The sequence below is a fragment of the Salmo salar genome, chromosome 23 (assembly GCF_965601325.2).
Source record: "Salmo salar chromosome 23, fSalSal1, whole genome shotgun sequence".
Classification (NCBI taxonomy): Eukaryota; Metazoa; Chordata; class Actinopteri; order Salmoniformes; family Salmonidae; genus Salmo; species Salmo salar.
In genome coordinates, this window is record NC_138313.1 from 41,767,235 (window position 1) to 41,792,469 (window position 25,235).

The 25,235-nt window shown below is 44.2% G+C and overlaps 3 protein-coding genes and 1 non-coding gene across 15 annotated transcripts in view; 2 read left to right on the forward strand and 2 right to left on the reverse strand.

Annotated features, from left to right (window-relative positions):
• Positions 1-7,244, forward strand: part of LOC106584624 (pleckstrin homology domain-containing family A member 7) — a 187,065-nt gene extending 179,821 nt beyond the window's left edge. For all 6 annotated transcript variants that reach the window (XM_045706211.2, XM_045706215.2, XM_045706212.2 and 3 more), the window contains 4 exons: positions 58-270; positions 2,319-2,452; positions 3,250-3,395; positions 6,685-7,244. In XM_045706211.2, coding sequence (XP_045562167.2) covers positions 58-270; positions 2,319-2,452; positions 3,250-3,395; positions 6,685-6,710 — 519 coding nt within the window. In that variant the 3' untranslated portion in view covers positions 6,711-7,244. The remainder of the gene's footprint in view (positions 1-57; positions 271-2,318; positions 2,453-3,249; positions 3,396-6,684) is intronic.
• LOC145863022 (uncharacterized) lies at positions 3,402-7,244 on the forward strand. 7 transcript variants are annotated; one of them, XM_082968131.1, is made up of 5 exons: positions 3,402-5,441; positions 5,472-5,801; positions 5,933-6,070; positions 6,147-6,200; positions 6,425-7,244. In XM_082968131.1, the coding sequence occupies exons 1-5, from the start codon at positions 5,271-5,273 to the stop codon at positions 6,539-6,541; spliced, it is 810 nt and encodes a 269-aa protein (XP_082824257.1). In that variant the 5' UTR covers positions 3,402-5,270; the 3' UTR covers positions 6,542-7,244. The 7 variants fall into 7 exon arrangements, 6 of the variants coding, with proteins under 6 accessions (XP_082824257.1, XP_082824254.1, XP_082824259.1 ...); XR_014382355.1 differs by having other exon boundaries at positions 3,402-5,801; positions 6,147-6,305; positions 6,464-6,518; XM_082968128.1 differs by having other exon boundaries at positions 3,402-5,801.
• A 102-nt stretch (positions 7,245-7,346) lies between these two features.
• Positions 7,347-12,328, reverse strand: cssa23h11orf58 (chromosome ssa23 C11orf58 homolog). Its single transcript, XM_014170111.3, has 5 exons — positions 12,121-12,328; positions 11,523-11,606; positions 11,095-11,155; positions 10,777-10,886; positions 7,347-9,895 (listed from the first exon to the last, which is right to left on the reverse strand). Exons 1-5 carry the CDS (start codon positions 12,172-12,174, stop codon positions 9,704-9,706), a joined length of 501 nt encoding a protein of 166 aa, XP_014025586.3. The 5' UTR covers positions 12,175-12,328; the 3' UTR covers positions 7,347-9,703.
• Positions 12,329-22,174: 9,846 nt separating this feature from the next.
• Positions 22,175-23,778, reverse strand: LOC106584623 (uncharacterized). The gene is made up of 3 exons (XR_014382356.1): positions 23,117-23,778; positions 22,470-22,523; positions 22,175-22,308 (listed from the first exon to the last, which is right to left on the reverse strand). It is a non-coding gene; the product is annotated as an uncharacterized LOC106584623 (transcript).
• Positions 23,779-25,235: the final 1,457 nt, after the last annotated feature.

Below are 25,235 nucleotides of genomic sequence, written 5' to 3' on the forward strand. Positions count from 1 at the left end.
TTCAGAACCCCTTCTCTAGTGGTCAGATAAAGTAACTGTTGTTTGTCCCCCCCCCAGTGGAGGCGAGAGCAGCAGGACTTTGATTTGCAGCAGGAGCAGAAAGCTCAGGTGGTGGAGCGACAGGGTGCCGAGGGCCAGAGCGACGAGGGGCGTAGAGAGCTGAAGGAAAGGGAGAGGATCCAATCAGATGAGTGGCTCACGGTGATGGCCACGCCCATGAGGGGGACTGACATGGAGCCCCTCGACTACGACCTGGACCTCAGTCGTGAGGTACATTCATGAATGGCCAATCAATTTTATCCTATCAACACTCCTATTGATGAATATTATGCCTGTACACATAAGTGGTTAAAAAGGGGAAGTTCAGTATTTTACCTCACCTTGAAAGTAGTCTATGGGCCTGGAGAAACTGTAATCCATCCTTCTTTAAACAGCCACTACAAACTGTATAATACCCTAACATCCCCTTTACTACTATGCAGTTGTGGATGGTTTTGAATTAGAGGCTAGCCTGTAGCTCATACTACTTACCATTCACCACATACACAATTAACATACAAAATTAGCATACAAAATGCAAAGTGAACTGATGCTTTCAACTACAATCACATAACCTTGTTTTTGTAGAACCTAAAACTATGCTGAACCGCAAAGTATGAATTTATCTGACCCCAACAGTATGACCATTTACAGTGCCTTCTGAAAGTTTTCACACCCCTTGACTTTTTCCACATTTTGTTGTGTTACAGCTTGAATAAAAATTGTATCAAATGTAGATGTTGTGTCACTGGCCTACATTCAATACCCCCATAATGTCAAAGTGGAATTATGTTTTTATTAATCTTTACAAATTGATTAAAAATGAAAAGCTGAAATGTCTTGAGTTAATAAGTTGCATGGACTCACTCTGTGTGCAATAATAGTCTTTAACATGATTGTTGAATGATTACCTCATCACTGTACCTCACACATGCTATTATCTGTAAGGTCCCTCAGTCGAGCAAATGATTTTCGAACACAAATTCAACCACAAAGACAAGGGAGGTTTTCCAATGCCTCACAAAGAAAGGCAACTATTGGTCGAAGAAGAAAAAAACTGACATTGAATATCCCTTTGAGCATGGTGAAGTTATTAATTACACTTTGGATGGTGTGTCAATACACCCAGTCACTACAAAGATAAAGGCATCCTTCCTAACTCAGTTGCTGGAGAGGAAGGAAACTGCTCAGGGATTTCACCATGAGGCCAATGGTGACTTTAAAACAGTTACATAGTTTAATGGATGTTACAGGAGAGAGCTGAGGATGGATCAATAACATTGTAGTTACTTTACAATACGAACCTAAATGACAGGATAAAAAGAAGAAATATGTGGCAAAGAAATTAGCTTTATGTCCTAGGCAAATACAATACAACACAACAGATCACTGTGTACCATTCTTTATATTTCCAAGCATAATGGTGGCTGCATCATATTATGGGTATGCTTGTCATCGGCAAGGACTAAGGAGTTTTTTAGGATAAAAAGAAATGGAATAGAGCTAAGCACAGGCAATATCCTAGAGGAAATCCTGGTTCAGTCTGCTTTCCAACAGGTACAGGGAGACTTACCCAGAAAGACTCACAGCTGTAATCGCAGCCAAAGGTGATTCTAACATAGGGATTTCCTTTATACATTTGCCAGCATTTCAAAAAATATGTTTTCACTTTGTCATTATGGGGTATTATGTGTACATGGGTGAGGAAAAAAATTTATGTAATCCATTTTGAATTCAGTCTGTAACAACAAAATGTGGAATAAGTCAAGGGGTATGAATACTTTCTGAAGGCACTGTAAACAGATGATTTCTGAATATTGTTCTAAGCCTTAAATTGCAATTCTTCCACTTTTCAACCTCATATTCATTATCTACAGCACCAAACCAGTGTCTACTTAACTGAAAGAAGTACGTTTCTATGATCTGTGGTTAATAAGAGAAGAAGAAAAGCCCTAAAAAATGCTTCTTTGTGACATCACATGGTAGGTTTGAAGGTTTCTATTGAGAGGCAGTGTATTGTCTTGCTCCCCACTTCATCACGAATCTGTGTTTTGAAAATCACGTTTCTTAAAATGTTTAAACTTTTGATGATGTCATCAGGTAGAATTCTTTTACTCAATTTTTTTTCTTCTAAAAACGTAGAAATGCGCCGTTTTCACGTATGTATACACTGGTATTGTGCTGGAGATTATGAAAATGAGGTTGATAAGTGTTGGATTTGCACTTTAATATGGATTTGTTGGTTGACTGGATGTCTTCACTTTGATTGGTGTATGTAGCTGTCCAAGCCCCAGAAGGTGCCTATCTCAGAGCGCTATGTGGAGTCAGACCCCGGGGAGCCTCTGAGCCAGGAGCAGATGGAGGAGCGTCAACACAGAGCAGAACGCATCATAAACATCCTGGCCAAATCCAAGTACTCCTGACTTAGTTTCATAAAAATCTATTTATTTTATATAGAACTTTTTATTACAAAAATAAATTCAAAGTCGTTTAAAAAAAAAACTAAGGCAAATTTTGAGTGATCTGGCAGATTCTTGATAAGAAATAGTAGTTGTTGTTTGTGAGAAATCTGGGTACTTGTTATTGGGAGAAGAAAACATCACAAGCATCGTAATGTCCCTAATCCTGGGTCTCTGGATCCACTGTTGGGTTGTGGCTGATTCAATCCCAGTTGTGATTTAAAACTGGGTCCTAGCTTAAAACTTAAGCTAACTACAAAAACTTTACATCATAACACAAAAAAGTGATCGCAAACATTGTGTATGTCCCAAATGGCACCCTATTCCCTACATAGTGCACTATTCTTGACCAGAGCCTATTCCCAACATAGTGCACTATTCTTGACCAGAGCCTATTCCCAACATAGTGCACTATTCTTGACCAGAGCCTATTCCCTACATAGTGCACTATTCTTGACCAGAGCCTATTCCCTACATAGTGCACTTCTTTTGACCAGAGCCTATTCTCTACATAGTGCACTACTTTTGACCAGAGCCTATTCTCTACAAAGTGCACTACTTTTGACCAGAGCCTATTCCCTACATAGTGCACTACTTTTGACCAGAGCCTATTCCCTACGCAGTGCATTACTTTTGACCAGGGCCGAATTGGCAGGGAAAAAGGTTCCATTTGGGACACAGACTGTATTTCCTTTGGGTTTCGGCCTCTCTCTTTCCTCATGTTTGTATTCCCTTCCCACCTGTGTGTCAGTGTTCAGAACACACATCTGTCGTCTGGTGTGGCTGTCCCACTGGACTTTACTGATCTGGACCTAGCCATGCAGCAGCAGAAGAGGATTATGAATGTGTCTCACGCCTTGGCTTCTGAAGCCTCCATCAAGAGCAAGCAGTTCACAGGTCAGCTCATACACACACATGGACACATGTAAAAACACGCGTAAACATGCACACTACATATACACTCAGTGGCCAGTTTAATATGTACACCACCCCGTTCACGAAAATGGTTCGCTCATACAGATGTGGCCGTGGCTTCCTTTATAAAGCAGGCAGACAGGCATCAAGGCATTCAGTTACTGTTCGATGGAACGTTAGAATGGGCAAAACGAGTGACCTAAGCGACTTTGAGGCAAATAACGTCACAGTACAACAGTGGTGTGCAGAATGGCATCTTGGAACGCACAACTCATTGATCCTTGTCACGGATGGGCTATTGCAGCAGGCGACCATACCGGGTTCCACTGCTATCAGCTAAAAGCAAGAAGAAACGTCTCTAGTGGGCGCGCGATCACCAACACTGGACAAATGAGGAGTGGTAAAACATTGCACGGTCCGACAAATTCCGGTTTCTGTTGCATCATGCTGATGGCAGAGTCAGGATTTGGCATAAGCAGCATGAGTCCGTGGCCCCATCCTGCCTTGTGTCAACGGTACAGGCTGGTGGCGGTGGTGTATTGGTGTGGGGAATGATTTCCTGGCACACGTTAGGTCCCTTGATACCAATTGAGCAACGTTTACATACCCCAAATAATTCAGGCTGTTCTGGAGGCAAAGGGTTGTCCGACCCAGTACTAGACTGGTGTACCTAATACACTGAGTGTATATACTACACAGTGTACACACAGTCTATACACACAGGCTACTCTATGCATGCTGTACACACACAAACACACCCTTTTCCCACTGAACTGCCTACAGTATCTTTGATCCCTCTATAACCATTAATTCATTCCTTCATAAAACACTCCTTTAATATAGCTATAGATGGAGTATCTAGTAGGACATTGAGTCTTTCACTGTGCTCCCTTTAGAGAAGCCAACCCATTTAGTATCCTGATTCTCAACCCTTCTCCCAAAGTGAGAAGTATGGATTTATCAATGGTGGAAACTTCCTCCAGCCAATGCTTGAATCAAATCTATGATGGGGAGTATGCAAGTGCACACTCCTGGAAGAAGAGAATCAGAACAGAAAAAGGGTGACAAATGCAGCACACTCTGGGGTGAAGCTACAGATCTAGGATCAGTTTTCCCTCTCCCTCATCATAACCTTAACCATTAGTGTAGAAAATTGGCCCAAAACTGACCCAAGATCAGCGTGTAGGGGCATCTTCACTGTACAACACAGTAATGTGACCCTCTCTCATTGCCCCTGGTTGTGCAGACAGCGAGATTCTGATAAACAGATCTAGTGAAGGTACACTGCATATTCTCTTGGGTGTCGTGGCCTCAAGGTGCCTCTGTGATGTTTGTGTTGGCATCCCACTGGGGCACAAGGTTGAATCAGCCTTGTTTTCACCTCATTTCAACCCCCCAAAAAAATCGATGTGATGACATTGAAACAACTTAAGATTTCATTTTTTTCCCCTACCAACTTTTAACCTAAATCCAATGACATGGTGCAATGTTTTGTTGAATTCACGTTAGACGACAACTCAACCAAATGTAAATCAATACTAGACGTTGAACTGACGTCTGTGCCCAGTGGGATAGTTGTAGTCTTTAGGTGTCATTTCTGCTCTCACAACTTGGAGTGCTTTGGTGGTTTCTTTTCTGAAGCATGGTAGCTTTTGGTGTCCAAATGTTGGGTCAGGTGATGGTGTTGGGTCAGGTGATGGTGTTGGGTCAGGTGATGGTGTTGGGTCAGGTGATGGTGTTGGGTCAGGTGTGGTGTTGGGTCAGGTGATGTGTTGGGTCAGGTGATGTGTTGGGTCAGGTGATGTGTTGGGTCAGGTGATGTGTTGGGTCAGGTGATGTGTTGGGTCAGGTGTGGTGATGAGTGAGGTGATGGTGTGGGTGATGGTGATGGGTCAGGTGATGGTGATGGGTCAGGTGATGGTGTTGGGTCAGGTGATGGTGATGGGTCAGGTGATGGTGTTGGGTCAGGTGATGGTGTTGGGTCAGGTGATGGTGATGGTGTTGGGTCAGGTGATGGTGTTGGGTCAGGTGGTGGGTCAGGTGATGGTGATGGGTCAGGTGATGGTGATGGGTCAGGTAATGGTGTTGGGTCAGGTGATGGGTCAGGTGATAGTGATGGGTCAGGTGATGGTGATGGGTCAGGTGATGGTGTTGGGTCAGGTGATGGTGTTGGGTCAGGTGATGGTGATGGTGTTGTGTCAGGTGATGGTGTTGGGTCAGGTGATGGTGTTGGGTCAGGTGATGGTGATGGGTCAGGTGATGGTGATGGGTCAGGTGATGGTGTTGGGTCAGGTGATGGTGTTGGGTCAGGTGATGGTGTTGGGTCAGGTGATGGTGTTGGGTCAGGTGATGGTGATGGTGTTGGGTCAGGTGATGGTGTTGGGTCAGGTGATGGTGTTGGTGTTGGGTCAGGTGATGGTGTTGGGTCAGGTGATAGTGTTGGGTCAGGTGATGGTGTTGGGTCAGGTGATGGTGTTGGGTCAGGGTGTGGTGATGGGTCAGGTGTGGTGATGGGTCAGGTGATGGTGATGGGTCAGGTGATGGTGTTGGGTCAGGTGATGGTGTTGGGTCAGGTGATGGGTCAGGTGATGGTGATGGGTCAGGTGATGGTGATGGGTCAGGTGATGGTGTTGGGTCAGGTGATGGTGTTGGGTCAGGTGGGGTGTTGGGTCAGGTGATGGTGTTGGGTCTGGTGATGTGTTGGGTCAGGTGATGGGTCAGGTGATGGGTCAGGTGATGGTGTTGGGTCAGGTGATGGTGTTGGGTCAGGTGATGGTGATGGGTCAGGTGGGGTGTTGGGTCAGGTGATGGTGTTGGGTCAGGTGATGGTGTTGGGTCAGGTGGGGTGTTGGGTCAGGTGATGGTGTTGGGTCTGGTGATGTGTTGGGTCAGGTGAGTGGGTCAGGTGATGGTGTTGGGTCAGGTTATGGTGTGGGGTCAGGTGATGGTGTTGGGTCAGGTGTTGTGATGGGTCAGGTGATGGTGTTGGGTCAGGTGTTGTGATGGGTCAGGTGATGGTGTTGGGTCAGGTGATGGTGATGTTGGGTCAGGTGATGGGTCAGGTAGTGGTGATGTTGTTGGGTCAGGTGATGGTTTTGGGTCAGGATATGGTGATGGGTCATGATTAGAATGTAAAAAGGTTGTGGCTTATTGTTTCCACACAAACAAGCACTGCTTACTTAGGCTTTTTGGAAAGAGGGTGCAACTATAGATTGAAGACATCACAGTCTGTATTTTCAATGTCATGAGCATGTTTTTCCCCCACTTTTAGCCAAAGCTCAGCTGAGTGCTGACTGACCATTGACACAGACGCCAAGGCACCGACAGGACATCCGTGGATGAAAATAGTTGATGGGCAAAGGATCTAATACTAAACATTTTCAGCAATTAATGCCGGAGTGATGTTTTATAATACTTTTTATTGGAGTTAAAACGCAATAATAATGTTTTCTTTTAAAGAACCAAAAGGAATTATTTGAAACTCAACGTGTACCTAATGTTAAGTTTGAATTGGAGTTGTGTTTTGCACTTTAATGTTGTGTGTAATTGTTAACACTACTAGTTTTTGCAACAGAGAATCATTAGCTGTGGTCTATATTTCTAAATAAATAAGTTCTCGGCAATGTTTTATAGGTGGTTGAGATGGAAACGTAATTATGACATGAATCATATATTTATTTTATTTTGACTAATGAAAGACAATCTTGCACTCTTTGTAGCTCAGCACTGCCATGTAACGCTTTTGCCAATCAACTGTATTGTATTATGTGTATTTTAAAAGGGAAATAAACCATAATTATGTTTTATGGAAATAAAGGTTTTAACAAAACATGTTGCCTCATGTCCAGTTCTCCCTCAATATTTAATCATGAACACTCTTATACGGTCAATGTGTCATAAATCAATTCACTTGAAACAGTAAATGCAAGACGATTCAATCACGAGCATGTTTATTTTGGCCTCAATTCCAGCCATAGTGCTGAAAATCGGCTTTATAGCGCGATTGACAATTAAAGGATCACTCTTTTTAACATTTCCCCCCCAAAAATGTAATGACAAGACATAGAAACTTACAACATTGTCTCACAAATGCATTTCCACAAAATACACAACATGCGCAGCCGCAGATTTGGCAACAACAAAAAAGCACATTATCCATACAGGTTGTTGCATGGAATCCTTTTAGCCTAGCATATTTACTTCACACAGTGGCCATCAATTCAAAACGCACATAACTGACACTGCTCGACTGCACACCAGACCCGAATGCAGTTTGAGTTCTCATCAGAACTGAAAATGAGATCCCGGTCCGACCCAAGCCCGTAAAGCTTGAAGCCCGAGCCCAGGCCTGGTCCGACGTCACAGAAATTAAATGAGCCCAAACCCGAAAAAAAGAGCCAGATTTCTAGAAAAATAAGTATGATTTAAATTGGTTTTGAGAACGAGGCGGGGGTGGGTGGCAGCACAGTGAGGAGACCAGGAAATAGCCATTGGGCCTAGAAAAAGCGCAGAGAAAAACTCACCTTCGTTATGATCAACTGAATGATGAAAATATAGGCTAATGCAACTGAAGGCATATATCAAATTCTTGCTTATACTGTATATCCCTAAATCATATGCAACCGTTATACAAATGTAAAGCAATAGTCCTGTGTGGTCACCTACATTATCATTTCAGCACCTTTTTGATTGGGACAGAGCCTTTGCGCTGCTTTGAGACATGCATGGGGGACTCGTCTAGATATATCAATCAATGTCAGATTTTTGTTTTCACAGGATCAGTTTGGATATTTGGTAACTATTACGTAAATTGATCATCTTTATTCTAGTTTTCTCATATATTAGCTGATCAGAAAATGTGTCTAGCATGTATATAAGTGGATTTTGATCTTCACACGCGTGAGTAGTCTGTCCTACTCCTGAACAAAAGCCTGTGACTTGTCTGATAATGTGATTTTTCACTGAATCTCCATCTTTATATTTGGTTAATTGATCTCTGGCCAGACATGTGGAAGCTCATCTATCACTGATCAGAAACATCTAGCATGCAATGTAGCCTAAATCAAGTGTATTATTTATCTATTGACTCACGTAGTAGCCTTATATAGAGCCTAGGCTACTTTCCTATCATCCCAATCCCACTGAAACCCAACATCCTGACTCCCCATTTAATTGTAATGGTCGCATTAGCATGGAAATAAGTTAGCAGGGGCTAACAGACGAATCACAAATCTACAGCCATCAACATACTGTTGTCCTGCACATCTGTGCTTCCTTGTCTATCATCAGAATAAACCCAAATTAACTGGGATTGCTGGCTGGACAGTCCTGTCTTTAAAAGCTCTTCTACATTATGCATGTCTAAATACCACTAATGTTTCTCTGCGCTGTCCCGTATTGCTGCCCATCTGAGAGCTTCAGTGGAGAATATGTGATCAACAAATTCTATGAGAGTAGATTTTTTATTTTAACTATCCTCTCATCTCTCCGTTATTCATGCACTGATCTGTATAGGCTAATCATCAACTCGATATTGCCAAAAAGGATATTTTGTCATTCGTTGGAGGTATTTCTAGCAAGCTTAGTATCTTTGGTCATTTGACTGTCGTTGCAGTTTGTATGATGCTACAGCCTACTCGGAGTTGAGATATCCTACTGCTGAAACGCATTGAACTAATTGAGGAACATGATAAAGCTCGGAATTTATGAACGGCCTGTTTCGCAATTCCTGATCAAAGTTACTCTAGTATTACTAAATATCAGTTTCACATAGTGGCCAAGACAAGCCGGCAATGTAGCGCTGGGAGAACCCTGGTTTAGTGATCATATTTTTAAACGCTTTAAAATGGCCACCTTGGTAGATTAGAGGAAATATTCATCCCTACTGTGTGGTACTTCAGTTTATTGATATTCAATTTGTAGTTTAAGTACATTTTATAACTCATGATGAGACATTCAACTGGACTGTTAAAGACCTATAGTCCCATTCAACACAATTTAATTAAAGCTTTTGCTTCGTCTCAGAACCATTACAACACGTCGGTACAGTCCCTCTTTCAGTTAGGAATTCCTAACAAAGTTTAAGGAAACAACGGGGGAAATCTGTCTCAATGATTGTTACCTCCTTCAGTAGTGCACTACTGGTTTGCTGCTCAGCATTGAAACATAAAAGACATCTGAAACCACGAAGTTCCATGTATCAGCTTGGGAGAACTGCAGAGACACAAAAGAACAACTTATGTACAAATCTGTGGTTTGACTTTAGAAAAAAGTGACTTTTTCTCCCAGTCTTAGGATGACTTCACAAAGGCCATTTTGAAGGTGTGTTTCTTGTCCTCTTTCGTGCTGTCCTCTGGGCTTGGTGAGGGGGGTTTGTCTGGTGAGCCCTGGGGTTCTGAGGGGCTGTCTGGGGCATTGGGACTGGCTGGTTGCTCTGCCTTGCTTTGGCCCTCTACGGGTGGTGGTGGTGGGGCTGAGTCAGGCTGTGGAGCGAACAGAAGAGTCACAAAATGAAGATCTGGAGACTGGGGCAACATGCGGGTACGTACATGACATTTTGGCTGTATAAATTAGGCCTTTGACTTGAGCCAATCACAAACAGTCTTAGTAAAGAGCGACACGTTGTGGCGTTTCCATGTGTTGTGCTGTCATTAATCCATGATAACAGATTTATTCCTCCATAGCCATGCAAACATACAGGTCTAATGAGAAGCACCATCACGTCAGTATTACATCACGTCATGTAACAGGCCAGGGTTGTGTTCATTGCAACAATAAACACTTTTTTATTAGACAAATTCAGATAGAAGAAAAATCTCCAATGCCTGGAAGGTCCTGTTTGGTTCCTAATGAACACAACCCAGCTAAATAGAATGAAAGCGTACCCAAACTTGCTTCAGCCATTCAACACCGTAGATAATAGAACAGCAGATTGTTCTATAACATCAGCCAATGTGTCAGCCATCTTTGCTAGGATCGATGTTCAACTTAGCCCACCCAATCTACCTACCTCATCCCCATATTGTTTTTATTTACTTTTCTGCTCACCAGTATTTCTACTTGCTCATTTATCACTCGTTAATCTGCTAAATTGTAATTACTTCGCTACTATTGCCTACCTCACGCCATTTGCCAACACTGTATATAGATTTTTTTTCTCTATTGTGTTATTGACTGTACGCTTGTTTATTGCATGTGTAACTCTGTTGTTGTTTGTCTCGCTGCTTTGCTTCATCTTGGCCAGGTCGCAGTTGTAAATGAGAACTTGTTCTCAACTAGCTTACCTGGTTAAATAAAGGTGAAAAAAAATTACTATAATAATAATAATAATAATAACAACTTCTGTCCGTCCATGATCTCTCACCTCGCTAAAGCCCAGTCCGACGTGTCTCCTGTTCCTGCCTGACAGCTTCCCGTCCAGCCCCTGCTGGTACTGCAACTCCAGCTCAGAGTTCATCCTCTGGTCCTCCGCCCCTGCAGAGGACAAACTAGTGAAACACCAATCATACCAAATACAGTGCTATCTGGTCCCAGATAGTACTGTATTGATATGGGAAAAGGTTAGATTAGATGAGATAGATACATCTGTGAGTAAAGCATTTGAAAGGAGTGTAGAATAGGGTTGTCAAAATAGCAGTACCTTGACAACCCTTTTTCTATAATTCAAAAGAGTGTTACTCACCGCTGCGGACATGGGATGTTGATTTGTGATCTCCAATGACTAGACGTCCAGTGTGTTCCTTCTGCAGGACCAAATACAGTAGACATTCTGTAATACCACAGTTCTGTTCCTCCTTTCACGATAATATATGGATTATAAATTGTAGTCTACGATAAAATGGTGGCTCAATCTAATACTGGAATAGAGGTAACAGTCAAGTTGAATTAACAGTTAACTGCAATAACTAAATAATAACTGAGTTACAGTAATAATAGTCCATTACCAGACTGGCACACTTGATTCAACTAGTCAAGGGCTTGGTGATTAGTTGACTCAGCTACATTTGAAATCAGGTGTTCCAGTAAGGGCCACAATAAATATGTGAAACGTCTAGTGGTCCCTGATGAGGGTTGGGAAAAATAGTCTACATAGAATATGACCAAACCAACCTTCCCTGCGCCCATCAACCTCAAAAACTTCTGCTTCCTCTCGTTGTCCCCAAGATCTGCAGCTGCCCATGGAGTAGGTCCATCCTGCAACAACACAGAATTGCTTACAGTACACAAGGAATTGGATCCCACCAGAACGTAGCCTAGGCCTATTATTACAACATCGGCTCGAAGATCAAACAACTTCCCAATTGGATTAGCTAAAGTCACATCTTAATATAACGCTAACTAGCCACGTCATACGCCTAGTAGTAACAGCCTTGAGTTGGTTTATTAAATTGACTGGCTGACTATCTTGCTGGCAAGCTTCATCATGATGTGTCAAACTGGCCATCTTAAGGTGAATAAGTTAGCTAAAAATAACACTTAAATGATTTGTTGACCAACGTTAACTAAATAGTTAACTGTTTTACTCTATGGCTTTGTTGAGCTAGGACGCATTATGTTACAGGCTGCATAGCTAGTTAGGATGCAAATTGACTGCATACTTCTTTGCTAAAGCAAAACAGATACGGGCCTTGCTAGCCAGTTAGCTAACTAAGGTTAGCTGAACTGCAAGGCCTGTCCCGTTCAATGCATTTAGCTATAGTTCACCTACTTCATTCGGAGAACCAGGTCTTTTCGTCCCGTGTCGATTCCCTTCAGAAGTCATTTTCGTCGTAAAAAATGTTTGCTTTAGCTAGCTAAATCAAAAATATTGACATAGCAGTAGACTGGCTAGCTATGCCACCATCAACAAACAGTTGCAGTTGTGAACCCAAACGGAAACTAGCTATTCCAACTTCCGGTTGCGATGTTTTCTTCTTCTTTAAAATTTTATGGCAGACTACACCGATTGGTATATTGCCGCCACCTACTGTACGGGGTCTTGAAACAAAAATAATATATTCAAATGCAGGAAGGGGGATAATAAAAAAAGAAATCGAACAACCATTCCACTCACTCCTTCAGTTACATTCATCATCTTGTGTCTCTACTCCTACTACCATTATATCTTCAACTTAACCTGAACGCCCATCTGCGGCCTGCTAATCGTTAGCTGTCTTATCGGCTGATATCTGATTAGGTCTATCGGACAATTTTCTTGGGCCACTAACTATTTTGCCAATTGGACTGGTCCCCCCTAGCACACGGAACCCCACTAATCTACAGACGGAAACGCACGAGGTGGCTAAAAACAGACCATCTTCTGCCAGCTTGCTACCTATGATCCGGCTAGCTGTCTGAATCTCACTGGACCCTTATGATCACTCGGCTAAACATGCCTCTCCTTAATGTCAATATGCCTTATCCATTGCTGTTCTGGTTAGTGTTTATTGGCTTATTTCACTGTAGAGCCTCTAGCCCTGTTCATTATACCTTATCCAATCTTTCAGTTCTACCACCTACACATGCTATGACATCTTCTGGTTTCAATGATGTTTCTAGAGACAATATCTCTCTCATCATCACTCAATGCCTAGGTTTACCTCCACTGTATTCACATCCTACCATACCTTTGTCTGTACATTGTACCTTGAAGCTATTTTATCGCCCCCAGAAACCTGCTCCTTTTACGCTCTATTCTGGACGTCATAGATGACCAATTCTTATAGCTTTTAGCCGTACCCTTATCCTGCTCCTCCTCTGTTCCTCTGGTGATGTAGAGGTGAATCCAGGCCCTGCAGTGCCTAGCTCCACTCCGATTCCCCAGGCGCTCTCTTTTGATGACTTCTGTAACCGTAATAGCCTTGGTTTCATGCATGTTAACATTAGAAGCCTTCTCCCTAAGTTTGTTTTATTCACTGCTTTAGCACACTCTGCCAACCCGGATGTCCTAGCCGTGTCTGAATCCTGGCTTAGGAAGGCCACCAAAAACTCTGAAATCTTTATCCCTAACTACATTTTCAGACAAGATAGAACGACCAAAGGGGGCGGTGTTGCAATCTACTGCAGAGATAGCCTGCAGAGTTCTGTCCTACTATCCAGGTCTGTACCCAAACAATTTGAACTTCTACTTTAAAAAAAATCTATCTCTCTAAAAACAAGTCTCTCACCGTTGCCGCCTGCTATAGACCACCCTCTGCCCCCAGCTGTGCTCTGGACACCATATGTGAACTGATTGCCCCCCATCTATCTTCAGAGCTCGTGCTGCTAGGTGACCTAAACTGGAACATGCTTAACACCCCAGCCATCCTACAATCTAAACTTGATGCTCTCAATCTCACACAAATTATCAATGAACCTACCAGGTAGACAGGTGTCTTTTATACTGATAACAAGTTCAAACAGGTGCCATTAATACAGGTAACGAGTGGAGGACAGAGGAGCCTCTTAAAGAAGAAGTTACAGGTCTGTGAGAGCCAGAAATCTTGGTTGTTTGTAGGTGACCAAATACTTGTTTTCCACCATAATTTGCAAATAAATTCATAAAAAATCCTACAATGTGATTTTCTGGATTTATTTTTCTCATTTTGTCTGTCATAGTTGACGTGTACCTATGATGAAAATTACAGGCCTCATCTTTTTAAGTGGGAGAACTTGCACAATTGGTGGCTGACTAAATACTTTTTTCCCCCACTGTACCTAGGTGTCTGGTTAGACTGTAAGCTCTCCTTCCAGACTCACATCAAACATCTCCAATCTAAAGTTAAATCTACAATTGGCTTCCTATTTCGCAACAAAGCATCCTTCACTCATGCTGCCAAACATACCCTCGTAAAACTGACCATCCTACCGATCCTCAACTTCGGCGATGTCATTTACAAAATACCCTACTCAAACTGGATGCAGTCTATCACAGTGCCATCTGTTTTGTCACCAAAGCCCCATATACTACCCACCACTGTGACCTGTACGATCTCATTGGCTGGCCCTCGCTTCATACTCGTTGCCAAACCTACTGGCTCCAGGTAATCTACAAGACCCTGCTAGGTAAAGTCCCCCCTTATCTCAGCTCACTGGTCACCATAGCAGCACCCACTCGTTGCACGCGCTCCAGCAGATATCTCTCTGGTCACCCCCAAAGCCAATTCCTCCTTTGGCCGTCTCTCCTTCCAGTTCTCCGCTGCCAATGACTGGAACGAACTACAAAAATCTCTGAAACTGGAAACACTTATCTCCCTCACTAGCTTTAATCACCAGCTGTCAGAGCAGCTCACAGATCACTGCACCTGTACATAGCCCATCTATAATTTAGCCCAAACAACTACCTCTTCCCCTACTGTATTTATTTATTTAGCTCCTTTGCACCCCATTATTTCTATTTCTACTTTTCACTTTCTTCCACTACAAATCTACCATTCCAGTGTTTTACTTGCTATATTGTATTTACTTTGCCACCATGGCCTTTTTTTGCCTTTACCTCCCTTATCTCACCTCATTTGCTCACATTGTATATAGACTTATTTTTCTACTGTATTATTGACTGTATGTTTGTTTTACTCATTTACATTACATTTACATTTAAGTAATTTAGCAGACGCTCTTATCCAGAGCGACTTACAAATTGGTGCATTCACCTTATGATATCCAGTGGAACAACCACTTTACAATAATGCATCTAAATCTTTTAAGGGGGGGGGGGTTAGAAGGATTACTTTATCCTATCCCAGGTATTCCTTAAAGAGGTGGGGTTTCAGGTGTCTCCGGAAGGTGGTGATTGACTCCGCTGTCCTGGCGGCGTGAGGGAGCTTGTTCCACCATTGGGGTGCCAGAGCAGCGAACAGTTTTGACTGGGCTGAGCGGGAACTGTGCTTCCTCAGAGGTAGGGGGGCCAGCAGGCCAGAGGTGGATGAACGCAGTGCCCATGTTTGGGTGTAGGGCCTGATCAGAGCCTGAAGGTATGGAGGTGCCGTTCCCCTCACAGCTCCGTAGGCAAGCACCATGGTCTTATAGCGGATGCGAGCTTCAACTGGAAGCCAGTGGAGAGAGCGGAGGAGCGGGGTGACGTGAGAGAACTTGGGAAGGTTGAACACCAGACGGGCTGCGGCGTTCTGGATGAGTTGTAGGGGTTTAATGGCACAGGCAGGGAGCCCAGCCAACAGCGAGTTGCAGTAATCCAGACGGGAGATGACAAGTGCCTGGATTAGGACCTGCGCCGCTTCCTGTGTGAGGCAGGGTCGTACTCTGCGAATGTTGTAGAGCATGAACCTACAGGATCGGGTCACCGCCTTGATGTTAGTGGAGAATGACAGGGTGTTGTCCAGGATCACGCCAAGGTTCTTAGCACTCTGGGAGGAGGACACAAGGGAGTTGTCAACCGTGATGGCGAGATCATGGAACGGGCAGTCCTTCCCCGGGAGGAAGAGCAGCTCTGTCTTGCCGAGGTTCAGCTTGAGGTGGTGATCCGTCATCCACACTGATATGTCTGACAGACATGCAGAGATGCGATTCGCCGCCTGGTTATCAGAAGGGGGAAAGGAGAAGATTAATTGTGTGTCGTCTGCATAGCAATGATAGGAGAGACCATGTGAGGATATGACAGAGCCAAGTGACTTGGTGTATAGCGAGAATAGGAGAGGGCCTAGAACAGAGCCCTGGGGGACACCAGTGGTGAGAGCACGTGGTGCGGAGACAGATTCTCGCCACGCCACCTGGTAGGAGCGACCTGTCAGGTAGGACGCAATCCAAGCGTGGGCCGCGCCGGAGATGCCCAACTCGGAGAGGGTGGAGAGGAGGATCTGATGGTTCACAGTATCAAAGGCAGCAGATAGGTCTAGAAGGATGAGAGCAGAGGAGAGAGAGTTAGCTTTAGCAGTGCGGAGAGCCTCCGTGACACAGAGAAGAGCAGTCTCAGTTGAATGCCCAGTCTTGAAACCTGACTGATTAGGATCAAGAAGGTCATTCTGAGAGAGATAGCAGGAGAGCTGGCCAAGGACGGCACGTTCAAGAGTTTTGGAGAGAAAAGAAAGAAGGGATACTGGTCTGTAGTTGTTGACATCGGAGGGATCGAGTGTAGGTTTTTTCAGAAGGGGTGCAACTCTCGCTCTCTTGAAGACGGAAGGGACGTAGCCAGCGGTCAAGGATGAGTTGATGAGCGAGGTGAGGTAGGGGAGAAGGTCTCCGGAAATGGTCTGGAGAAGAGAGGAGGGGATAGGGTCAAGTGGGCAGGTTGTTGGGCGGCCGGTCGTCACAAGACGCGAGATTTCATCTGGAGAGAGAGGGGAGGAAGAGGTCAAAGCACAGGGTAGGGCAGTGTGAGCAGGACCAGCGGTGTCGTTTGACTTAGCAAACGAGGATCGGATATCGTCAACCTTCTTTTCAAAATGGTTGACGAAGTCATCCGCAGAGAGGGAGGGGGGGGGGGGGGGGGGGGATTCAGGAGGGAGGAGAAGGTAGCAAAGAGCTTCCTAGGGTTAGAGGCAGATGCTTGGAATTTAGAGTGGTAGAAAGTGGCTTTAGCAGCAGAGACAGAAGAGGAGAATGTAGAGAGGAGGGAGTGAAAGGATGCCAGGTCCGCAGGGAGGCGAGTTTTCCTCCATTTCCGCTCGGCTGCCCGGTGCCCTGTTCTGTGAGCTCGCAGTGAGTCGTCGAGCCACGGAGCAGGAGGGGAGGACCGAGCCGGCCTGGAGGATAGGGGACAGAGAAAATCAAAGGATGCAGAAAGGGAGGAGAGGAGGGTTGAGGAGGCAGAATCAGGAGATAGATTGGAGAAGGTTTGAGTAGAGGGAAGAGATGATAGGATGGAAGAGGAGAGAGTAGCGGGAGAGAGAGAGCGAAGGTTGGGACGGCGCAATACCATCCGAGTAGGGGCAGAGTGAGAAGTGTTGGATGAGAGCGAGAGGGAAAAGGATACAAGGTAGTGGTCGGAGATTTGGAGGGGAGTTGCAATGAGATTAGTGGAAGAACAGCATCTAGTAAAGATGAGGTCAAGCGTATTGCCTGCCTTGTGAGTAGGGGGGGAAGGTGAGAGGGTGAGGTCAAAAGAGGAGAGGAGTGGAAAGAAGGAGGCAGAGAGGAATGAGATAAAGGTAGACGTGGGGAGGTTAAAGTCACCCAGAACTGTGAGAGGTGAGCCATCCTCAGGAAAGGAACTTATCAAGGCGTCAAGCTCATTGATGAACTCTCCAAGGGAACCTGGAGGGCGATAAATGATAAGGATGTTAAGCTTGAAAGGGCTGGTAACTGTGACAGCATGGAATTCAAATGAGGAGATAGACAGATGGGTCAGGGGAGAAAGAGAGAATGTCCACTGGCTCGATGCTCTAGGGGTATGCGAGAACACGTGGGCAGACGAGGAGAGAGCAGTAGGAGTAGCAGTGTTATCTGTGGTAATCCATGTTTCCGTCAGCGCCAGGAAGTCTAGGGACTGGAGGGTAGCATAGGCTGAGATGAACTCAGCCTTGTTGGCCGCAGACCGGCAGTTCCAGAGGCTGCCGGAGACTTGGAACTCCACGTGGGTCGTGTGCGCTGGGACCACCAGGTTAGAGTGGCAGCGGCCACACGGTGTGAAGCGTTTGTATGGCCTGTGCAGAGGGGAGAGAACAGGGATAGACAGACACATAGTTGACAAGCTACAGAAGTGTTGTTTCTTGTATTATTGTCTCCTGTGTCTTTAGAGAACTGTTTCACTTTGATATCCTTTTTCTTCTGTCCTGATTTTCTCTTTCTTTTCTTCTGTTAACTAGATATTCTTTGTTGTTCTTCGTTAGCTAGCTAGCTTCTTCCAAAAGAGTCCCTAGCAACTGCTTAGCAACTGGTAAACAATTCAGCTAGCTAAGATAACTACAATTTTATGAAAAATAGTTAAAAAATAGTTATTTTTCAAAAGCCTATCTTCTTTGTTTGTTGCTTGTTTTTTCTCCTATTCAGTCTTGCAGTTTTCTTTTGCTTTTTTCCGATGTACTTCACTCTAAAAACCATGTAAATTTCAATATTTATTCATTTATTCAATATTTTACTCCATGTGTAACTCTGTTGTTGTATGTGTTGTATGTGTATCTTGGCCAGGTCGCAATTGTAAATGAGAACTTGTTCTCAACTTGCCTACCTGGTTAAATAAAGGTGAAATAAAAAATTTAAAAACTTCACTTTTCTTTCACTGCTCAACAACTTCAGATAGGTGACATTCTGGACAGCCCTTATTCTTACTACCTTCATCACCCTAACAGGACACTTCAGAAATTCGGGTGCATGTTCTCCACCACAATTGCAGCATTTAGGCTCAGCTGGCACATAATACTCCTTCCGTCGACACATACTTGACACAGCCACTGCCTGTTCACCCCACTACCATCCAGAAGGCGAGGTCAGTACAGTTGCATCAAAGCTGGGACCGAGAGACTGAAAAACAGAGTCGAAACCGCAAGTCCGGGACAAGGTAGCATGTCTGTTGAAACTGGTAAAAAAATAAAAATATCTGGAAAAACAATTCCCCTTCGATTCCCTCGAAGTGGAATTGTTTTTCTAAATCTTTGAATTTGCTGTCGAATGGCCTGCTCCTTCTCCATTTTCGGAACACCAGTCCGCTCCCCCAAAGTGACCGCCACTCTCTCTCTTTGGGCACTCAGGAGTCCGCTGGGATGGTCCTAGAGTCAGATATAAGTTACACAAATAATTGATGGTAATTTCTCTCTGTCTACATCTGACATAATATAGTAGACTTACCATTGGCACAGCAGTCAATGATACCGTGTAGGAGCTCAGAACAGAAACACCGTGTCTTCTCCTCCTTGATGGGTTTCACCACTAACGCCCTGGCAGCCTTGGAGAACTCTTGCTTTAAACGGAGCACTCCCTCCTTTGTTGTAACCTGCTGTCTGTCCACTGAATAATTGCGGTCCAAGGCAGGCACTTGGGAGTTTTGCGACCATTCCCTGCTGGCCGAACATGTTCCTCTTGGGCATGTATTTTAATGTACAGGGCATGTACACTTGAGTTCACCAGTCACACTTCATCACCTAGAAAATAAAATATCTAATTCATTTAACTAGAGGTTAATAAATAGGCTACTAGAATTATTATATTACTGATTTTTTTAAATCAATTGGTTGTAGTTATTCACATAGGAAGGCAAAAAAAGGGGTTAAAATGTGCTCATTAATTTACTCAAAATGTTGCAGCATATGTACAGAAATTGTTGATACTTTTTTAAAAACCGTCTTGAGATCCTTCAACAACCTCCAGGACACCTACAGCACCCGTTGTCACAGGAAGGCCAAAAATATCAAGGACATCAACCAGCTGAGCTACGGCCTGTTCACCCTGCTATCATCCAGAAGGCGAGGTTAGTACAGGTGCATCAAAGCTGGGACAGAGAGACTGAAAAACAGATTCTATCTCAAGGCCATCAGACTGTTAAATAGCCATCACTAGCCAGCCTCCACCCAGTACCCTGCCCTGAACTTTAGTCACTGTCACTAGACGGCTACCACCAGGTTACTCTACCCTGTCCTGACTTTAGTCACTGTCACTAGACAGCTACCACCTGGTTACTCTACCCTGTCCTGAACTTTAGTCACTGTCACTAGACGGCTACCACCTGGTTACTCTACCCTGTCCTGAACTTTAGTCACTGTCACTAGACGGCTACCACCAGGTTACTCTACCCTGTCCTGAACTTTAGTCACTGTCACTAGACGGCTACCACCTGGTTACTCTACCCTGTCCTGAACTTTAGTCACTGTCACTAGACAGCTACCACCAGGTTACTCTACCCTGTCCTGAACTTTAGTCACTGTCACTAGACGGCTACCACCTGGTTACTCTACCCTGTCCTGAACTTTAGTCACTGTCACTAGACGGCTACCACCTGGTTACTCTACCCTGTCCTGAACTTTAGTCACTGTCACTAGACGGCTACCACCAGGTTACTCTACCCTGTCCTGAACTTTAGTCACTGTCACTAGACGGCTACCACCAGGTTACTCTACCCTGCACCTTAGGCTGATGCCCTGTGTACATAGACAACCTTGTACGTGGCTTGATTCATGTGTCCTTCACAAAGATAAATCTGCCCGAGTCCAGCCTTGCTGAAGCACCCCCAGATCATCACCAGTCCTCCACCAAATTTCAGTGGGTGCGAGACACTGTGGCTTGTAGGCCTCTCCAGGTCTCCACCCACTGTGAAATCTGGTGGAGGATCGGTGATGTTCTGGGGGGGCTTCAGCAAGGCTGGAATCGGGCAGATTTGTCTTTGTGAAGGACACATGAATCAAGCCACGTACACGGTTGTTCTGGAAGAAAACTTGCTTCCTTCTGCTCTGACAATGTTCTCCAACTCTGAGGATTGTTTTTTCCATCAGGACAATGCTCCATGCCACACAGCCTGATCAAGAGCCTGTCATGGCCAGTCCAATCTCCAGACCTAAACCCCATTGAAACCTCTGGATGGTCACAAGCCATCAAACAAAGCCGAGCTGCTTGAATTTTTGCGCCAGGAGTGGCATAAAGTCACCCAACATCAATGTGAAAGACTGGCGGAGAACATGCCAAGACGCATGAAAGTTGTGATTGAACAATCAGGGTTATTCCACCAAATATTGATTTCTGAACTCTTCCTAAGTTACAACATTAGTATTGTGTTGTTTAAAAATTAATATGAACTTATTTTCTTTGCATTATTCGAGGTCTGACAACACTGCATCTTTTTTGTTATTTTAACCAGTTGTCATTTTCTGCAAATAAATGCTCTAAATGACAATATTTCTATTTGGAATTTGCGAGAAATGTCAGTAGTTTATAGAATGAAACAAAAAATGTAATTTACCCAAACACATACCTATAAATAGTAAAACCAGAGAAACGGATCATTTTGCAGTGGTCTCTTCATTTTTTCCAGAGCTGTGATATATAAATAATTTAGTATTCTACTGTATTCTAGTCAATGCCACACCTACATTGCTTGTCCAAGTAGTTATATATTTCTTAATTCCATTATTTTACTTTTAGATGTGTGTATTGTTGTGAATTGTTAGATATTACAGCACTGTTGGAGCTAGGAACACAAGCATTTCTCCACACCCGCAATAACATCTGTTAAATGTGTATATGACCAATAACATTTGATTTGAGGACTTTTTCCTCACTGCCTCAAAAGCTGCTGACAATGTGTTCATCGTGTTCCTTCTTCAGGTGTGTGGGGGGGGGTGCTCACAGCAGTTCAGTGTGCCTCCAGTGACCCACTGGTGTTCATTGGTGATGAGGTGAACTGCGGTGATCCACTTTTCTTTTAGCACCTGAACACTCCAACCAGCAGTGGTTGGTTTGGAAACTGTAGATGCGCTGTTGGTTTGGAAACTGACGCAGCGACATGGGCACCAGGCTGGGAGGTGACATGTTTCCACAAATGTGGAGTGGGAGCCACCAGTAAGGAAGACAGACCACTGATGGCACTACCTGCAAACAACTTTCCCACTCTGGTCTGGGACTCCCACTTCCTCCTGTGGCCCACAACACTGTCTCCATGGTGATGGCAAAACCATTTATTTTCAGGGATGAACTGATGACACCAGCTCGAATCCTGGCTCATGGCAGACATTGAACAACTCCTTCAGCTTGCTATCAAAGACTATGCATTTCTGATCTTGCACACACTCTTCGATTGTATCTCTTGGCTCGCACTGTGATGATTGTGTGTCTGAGCTCTCAGGTTCATACAGCGACTCCTGGTCTTCACTCATCTCACTCCCTGTCAGCTCTGTGGCCAATAGAGGCAGGACTCGGTTGTATACTGATGGTGGTGAGAGCAATCTAGCTGGGCCTCGAGCGCTTTAGTTATGGTCCCGGTGGAGCTCTTTTCCACCGCAGCACAGGAACAATCTGGCAACCAGGGGTTTGTTTGGCATGCTGTACTAACCGTTCTTTCCTGTTGGTGTAAAAATATTAAGGCATCTATTAAGCTTTAGTTATATTCAAGAGTCACTGCATATTGTCAATTTTATATATTGAAAATGGCATCAGTGATGACAGATTGTGTCTTGAAATAAACAAACAATAGCCTTAGAAATAACATGGATTTACATGTACCTCCTCTTGCACAATCTCCAGGATGAAAACCTTTTCAGGGATGACAATATCATCCTGAAAACAAACAAATGTTTTGTTAAGATTAAGACAACTGAACCCAAATATATCAGTTGGCGTTAACAAGCTACCAGTCATGTATGCTGTCAACACACACAGCAAAGCAAATACAGGAAAATGTATTTTTCAGCAAACATTAGCTATGTCAACTTCAGTCTAGCTAAATAAGGTGGAGCTAACAAAGCATTCCAAAAACAAATCTGTCAACAAAATGTATTACTTGACTTTCTGAGGTGGAAGCTAGCTACAGTAACTACCTAATAACAGAGCTACACGGAGAAACTGTTTTAGTTGCTGGGGTTGTAGAGTTTTTAATTTTTAATTTAACCTTTATTTAACTAGGCAAGTCACTTAAGAACAAATTCTTATTTACAATGACGGCCTACCCCGGCCAAACCCTAACGACGCTGGGCCAAATGTGCGCCGCCCTATGTGACTCCCAATTACGGCCGGTTGTGATACTGCCTGGAATCGAACCAGGGTCTGACGATTCTTAGACCGCTGCGCCACTCAGAGTTAAAACAAAGTTATCCAGGGTCTAACGGTAGACGAGTCAACAACAATCATGACTCATGGTCGGTTAACGTTACCAGGCTCAATTGACTCGCGTCGCCTCTTTCCGACGTTTGGCTTGACTCCGAAGTCAGCGATGTTGATGATGGTCGGTCGGTAACCCCTACTGTACACCATACCCCTCCAAATTGAAGATGGAGGGGCAAGCAGAGGGCTTCAGCGTAGGTTTAAGGACTCCTTTACATTCTGAAACTCCCGGTTGCCGCATCGAACGTGCCCTTCATCGCAAAGTCTTTCTCCGCGAAGTACTGCCTGCAGATCTTGCTTGCTGAGCTGGCACGTTTCTTCCTTTCTTTAGGACATGGAGACACTTCTTCAAAAGTTGTTGGTCCTTGGACTGCCGATGTACCTACCCGATAGAATTTTTTTTTTTTCGTACAGCCTGGCGCTATACAGTTCATGTCTGAATCACTAAATTGTTGTTGTCATCATGTCCTTGTACTTCGATTCACTCTCCGCGCGAAAATTCAACACCAGGCTGATTCCTGCCAGTGACGCACTGGCGTCAGTCGTTACTATGGCAATTCAAAATGGCGCCGACCAGAGCTCAAATGAACCTTGTCGACGATCAAAATACTAAATACAGAGACGTTTTTATGTTCAAGTATTGTAGGGTATTAGTTGATTGATTACATCTCTTTGCTTAGATTTACTTCCTAAACTGTTTCCATTGCCCTTTTTAACTGTTTGATCATAATATCGTAATTCAAATAACATTTTATTTACATAGAACATTTTTACAAAAGTAAATACCTTAAACCTACAACATGAGTGATCTAGAATGTATTTGCTTTCCTAACAGTGTTGTCCAAATCCTGCATTTTTATTACCAACCCCTGACAGAAGATGTTTGTTACATTTTCTTCTTTTTGTTTTCATTCTGTTTTGTTTATTTGTGGACGGCAAGTATATGACTATCCAGGTTCACTTTGTGTCTGAAGCTTATCCCGCAGTCAGCACAGTTAAATGTCTCTCCTATGTGAGTCAATATATGCTTTTTAAGGCTATATTTCTGTCTGAAGCTTTTCCCGCAGTCCCCACAGGTAAAAGGTGTCTCTCCTGTGTGAGTCAGTAAATGAACAGTTAGGTTTCCCTTATGGTTGAAGCTTTTCCCGCAGGCACCACAGCTAAATGGTTTTTCTCCTGTGTGAGTCCGTATATGCCTGTTAAGGGTAGCCTTCTGTCTGAAGCTTTTCCCGCAGTCACCACAGACAAATGGTTTCTCTCCTGTGTGAGTCCGTATATGCATGTTAAGGGTATCCTTGCGACTGAACCTTTTCCTGCAGTTATCACAGCTAAATGATTTTTCTCCCGTGGAGGTCTGTATATGCCTGTTCAGGGTCCCCGTGCAATTTAATATTTTCCCGCAGTCATGTTTTTTAGACGTGGTGCTGGGTTTCCTCAATGGTGGGCTGGAATCCAATGGTGGGCTTATGTCAAATCCTACTAGATCACTGCTTGCAGCTGAGCTGTGGCTGGAGACATTGTCTTGATTATCTCGAGGGTCATAAGGATTGTCGAGGTGGGTCACTGTGCCAAAAGGTTTGAGATCCAATTCTTTAGAGTCACTCTCTCTGTTCACCACAGTCTTGGTTTGGGAAAGAGTCAAGGACTGAAGTAGGTCGTCCTGTTCATAATCACTTTTCACACAGGAAGGAGTGAACATGAACTCTACAATGTCAGGCTCCAGCCCTTGAAGCTGCCCTGCCACCTGAGTGGTCCCGACTTCCTCATCTTCCTCTTTAATCTGCATGGGTTCTGGGTTATCCGTCCCCAGACTGGAGTTCCATTCCTCCTGGTCACAGTGCTGCTGCACAGGGTTAACCTCCTCCTCAGAGACGGTAAGCGAGAACTGGAGGGAGTCTGTTCTACATCGTTTCATCTCCGGTTTGATCCGCAGCAATCTCCGTAGCCGGTCATTCTCCACTTTAGATCGGGAAATCTCCTCCTGGTACTCCGCTACCACTTTCTCTACTGCCCCCATAATCTCTACGGTAGCCACTGTTAAACGCGTATTAACAAACACACTCAAAGACTGTAATTTTGCCATTTTCAGTGGACGGAGACTTAGGTATTCCGTTAACTGCGTCTAAAATCCATGTAAGGAATGTGCCTGTTGCAAATTAAAAACAAACC

Bases quoted from the DNA above. Each gene is read 5' to 3' on its own strand.
- LOC145863022 (XM_082968128.1), top strand. From the start codon at position 5,271: ATGAGTGAGGTGATGGTGTGGGTGATGGTGATGGGTCAGGTGATGGTG. The intron at 5,802-5,932 runs GTGATGGTGTTG...GTGATGGGTCAG, and splicing joins AGGTGATGGTGTTGGGTCAG to GTGATGGTGATGGGTCAGGT. The intron at 6,201-6,424 runs GTGGGGTGTTGG...GTGATGGGTCAG, and splicing joins AGGTGATGGTGATGGGTCAG to GTGATGGTGTTGGGTCAGGT.
- cssa23h11orf58 (XM_014170111.3), bottom strand. From the start codon at position 12,174: ATGACTTCTGAAGGGAATCGACACGGGACGAAAAGACCTGGTTCTCCG. The intron at 11,607-12,120 runs GTAGGTGAACTA...GTGTTGTTGCAG, and splicing joins GACCTGGTTCTCCGAATGAA to GATGGACCTACTCCATGGGC. The intron at 11,156-11,522 runs GTTGGTTTGGTC...TTGGTCCTGCAG, and splicing joins GGTTGATGGGCGCAGGGAAG to AAGGAACACACTGGACGTCT.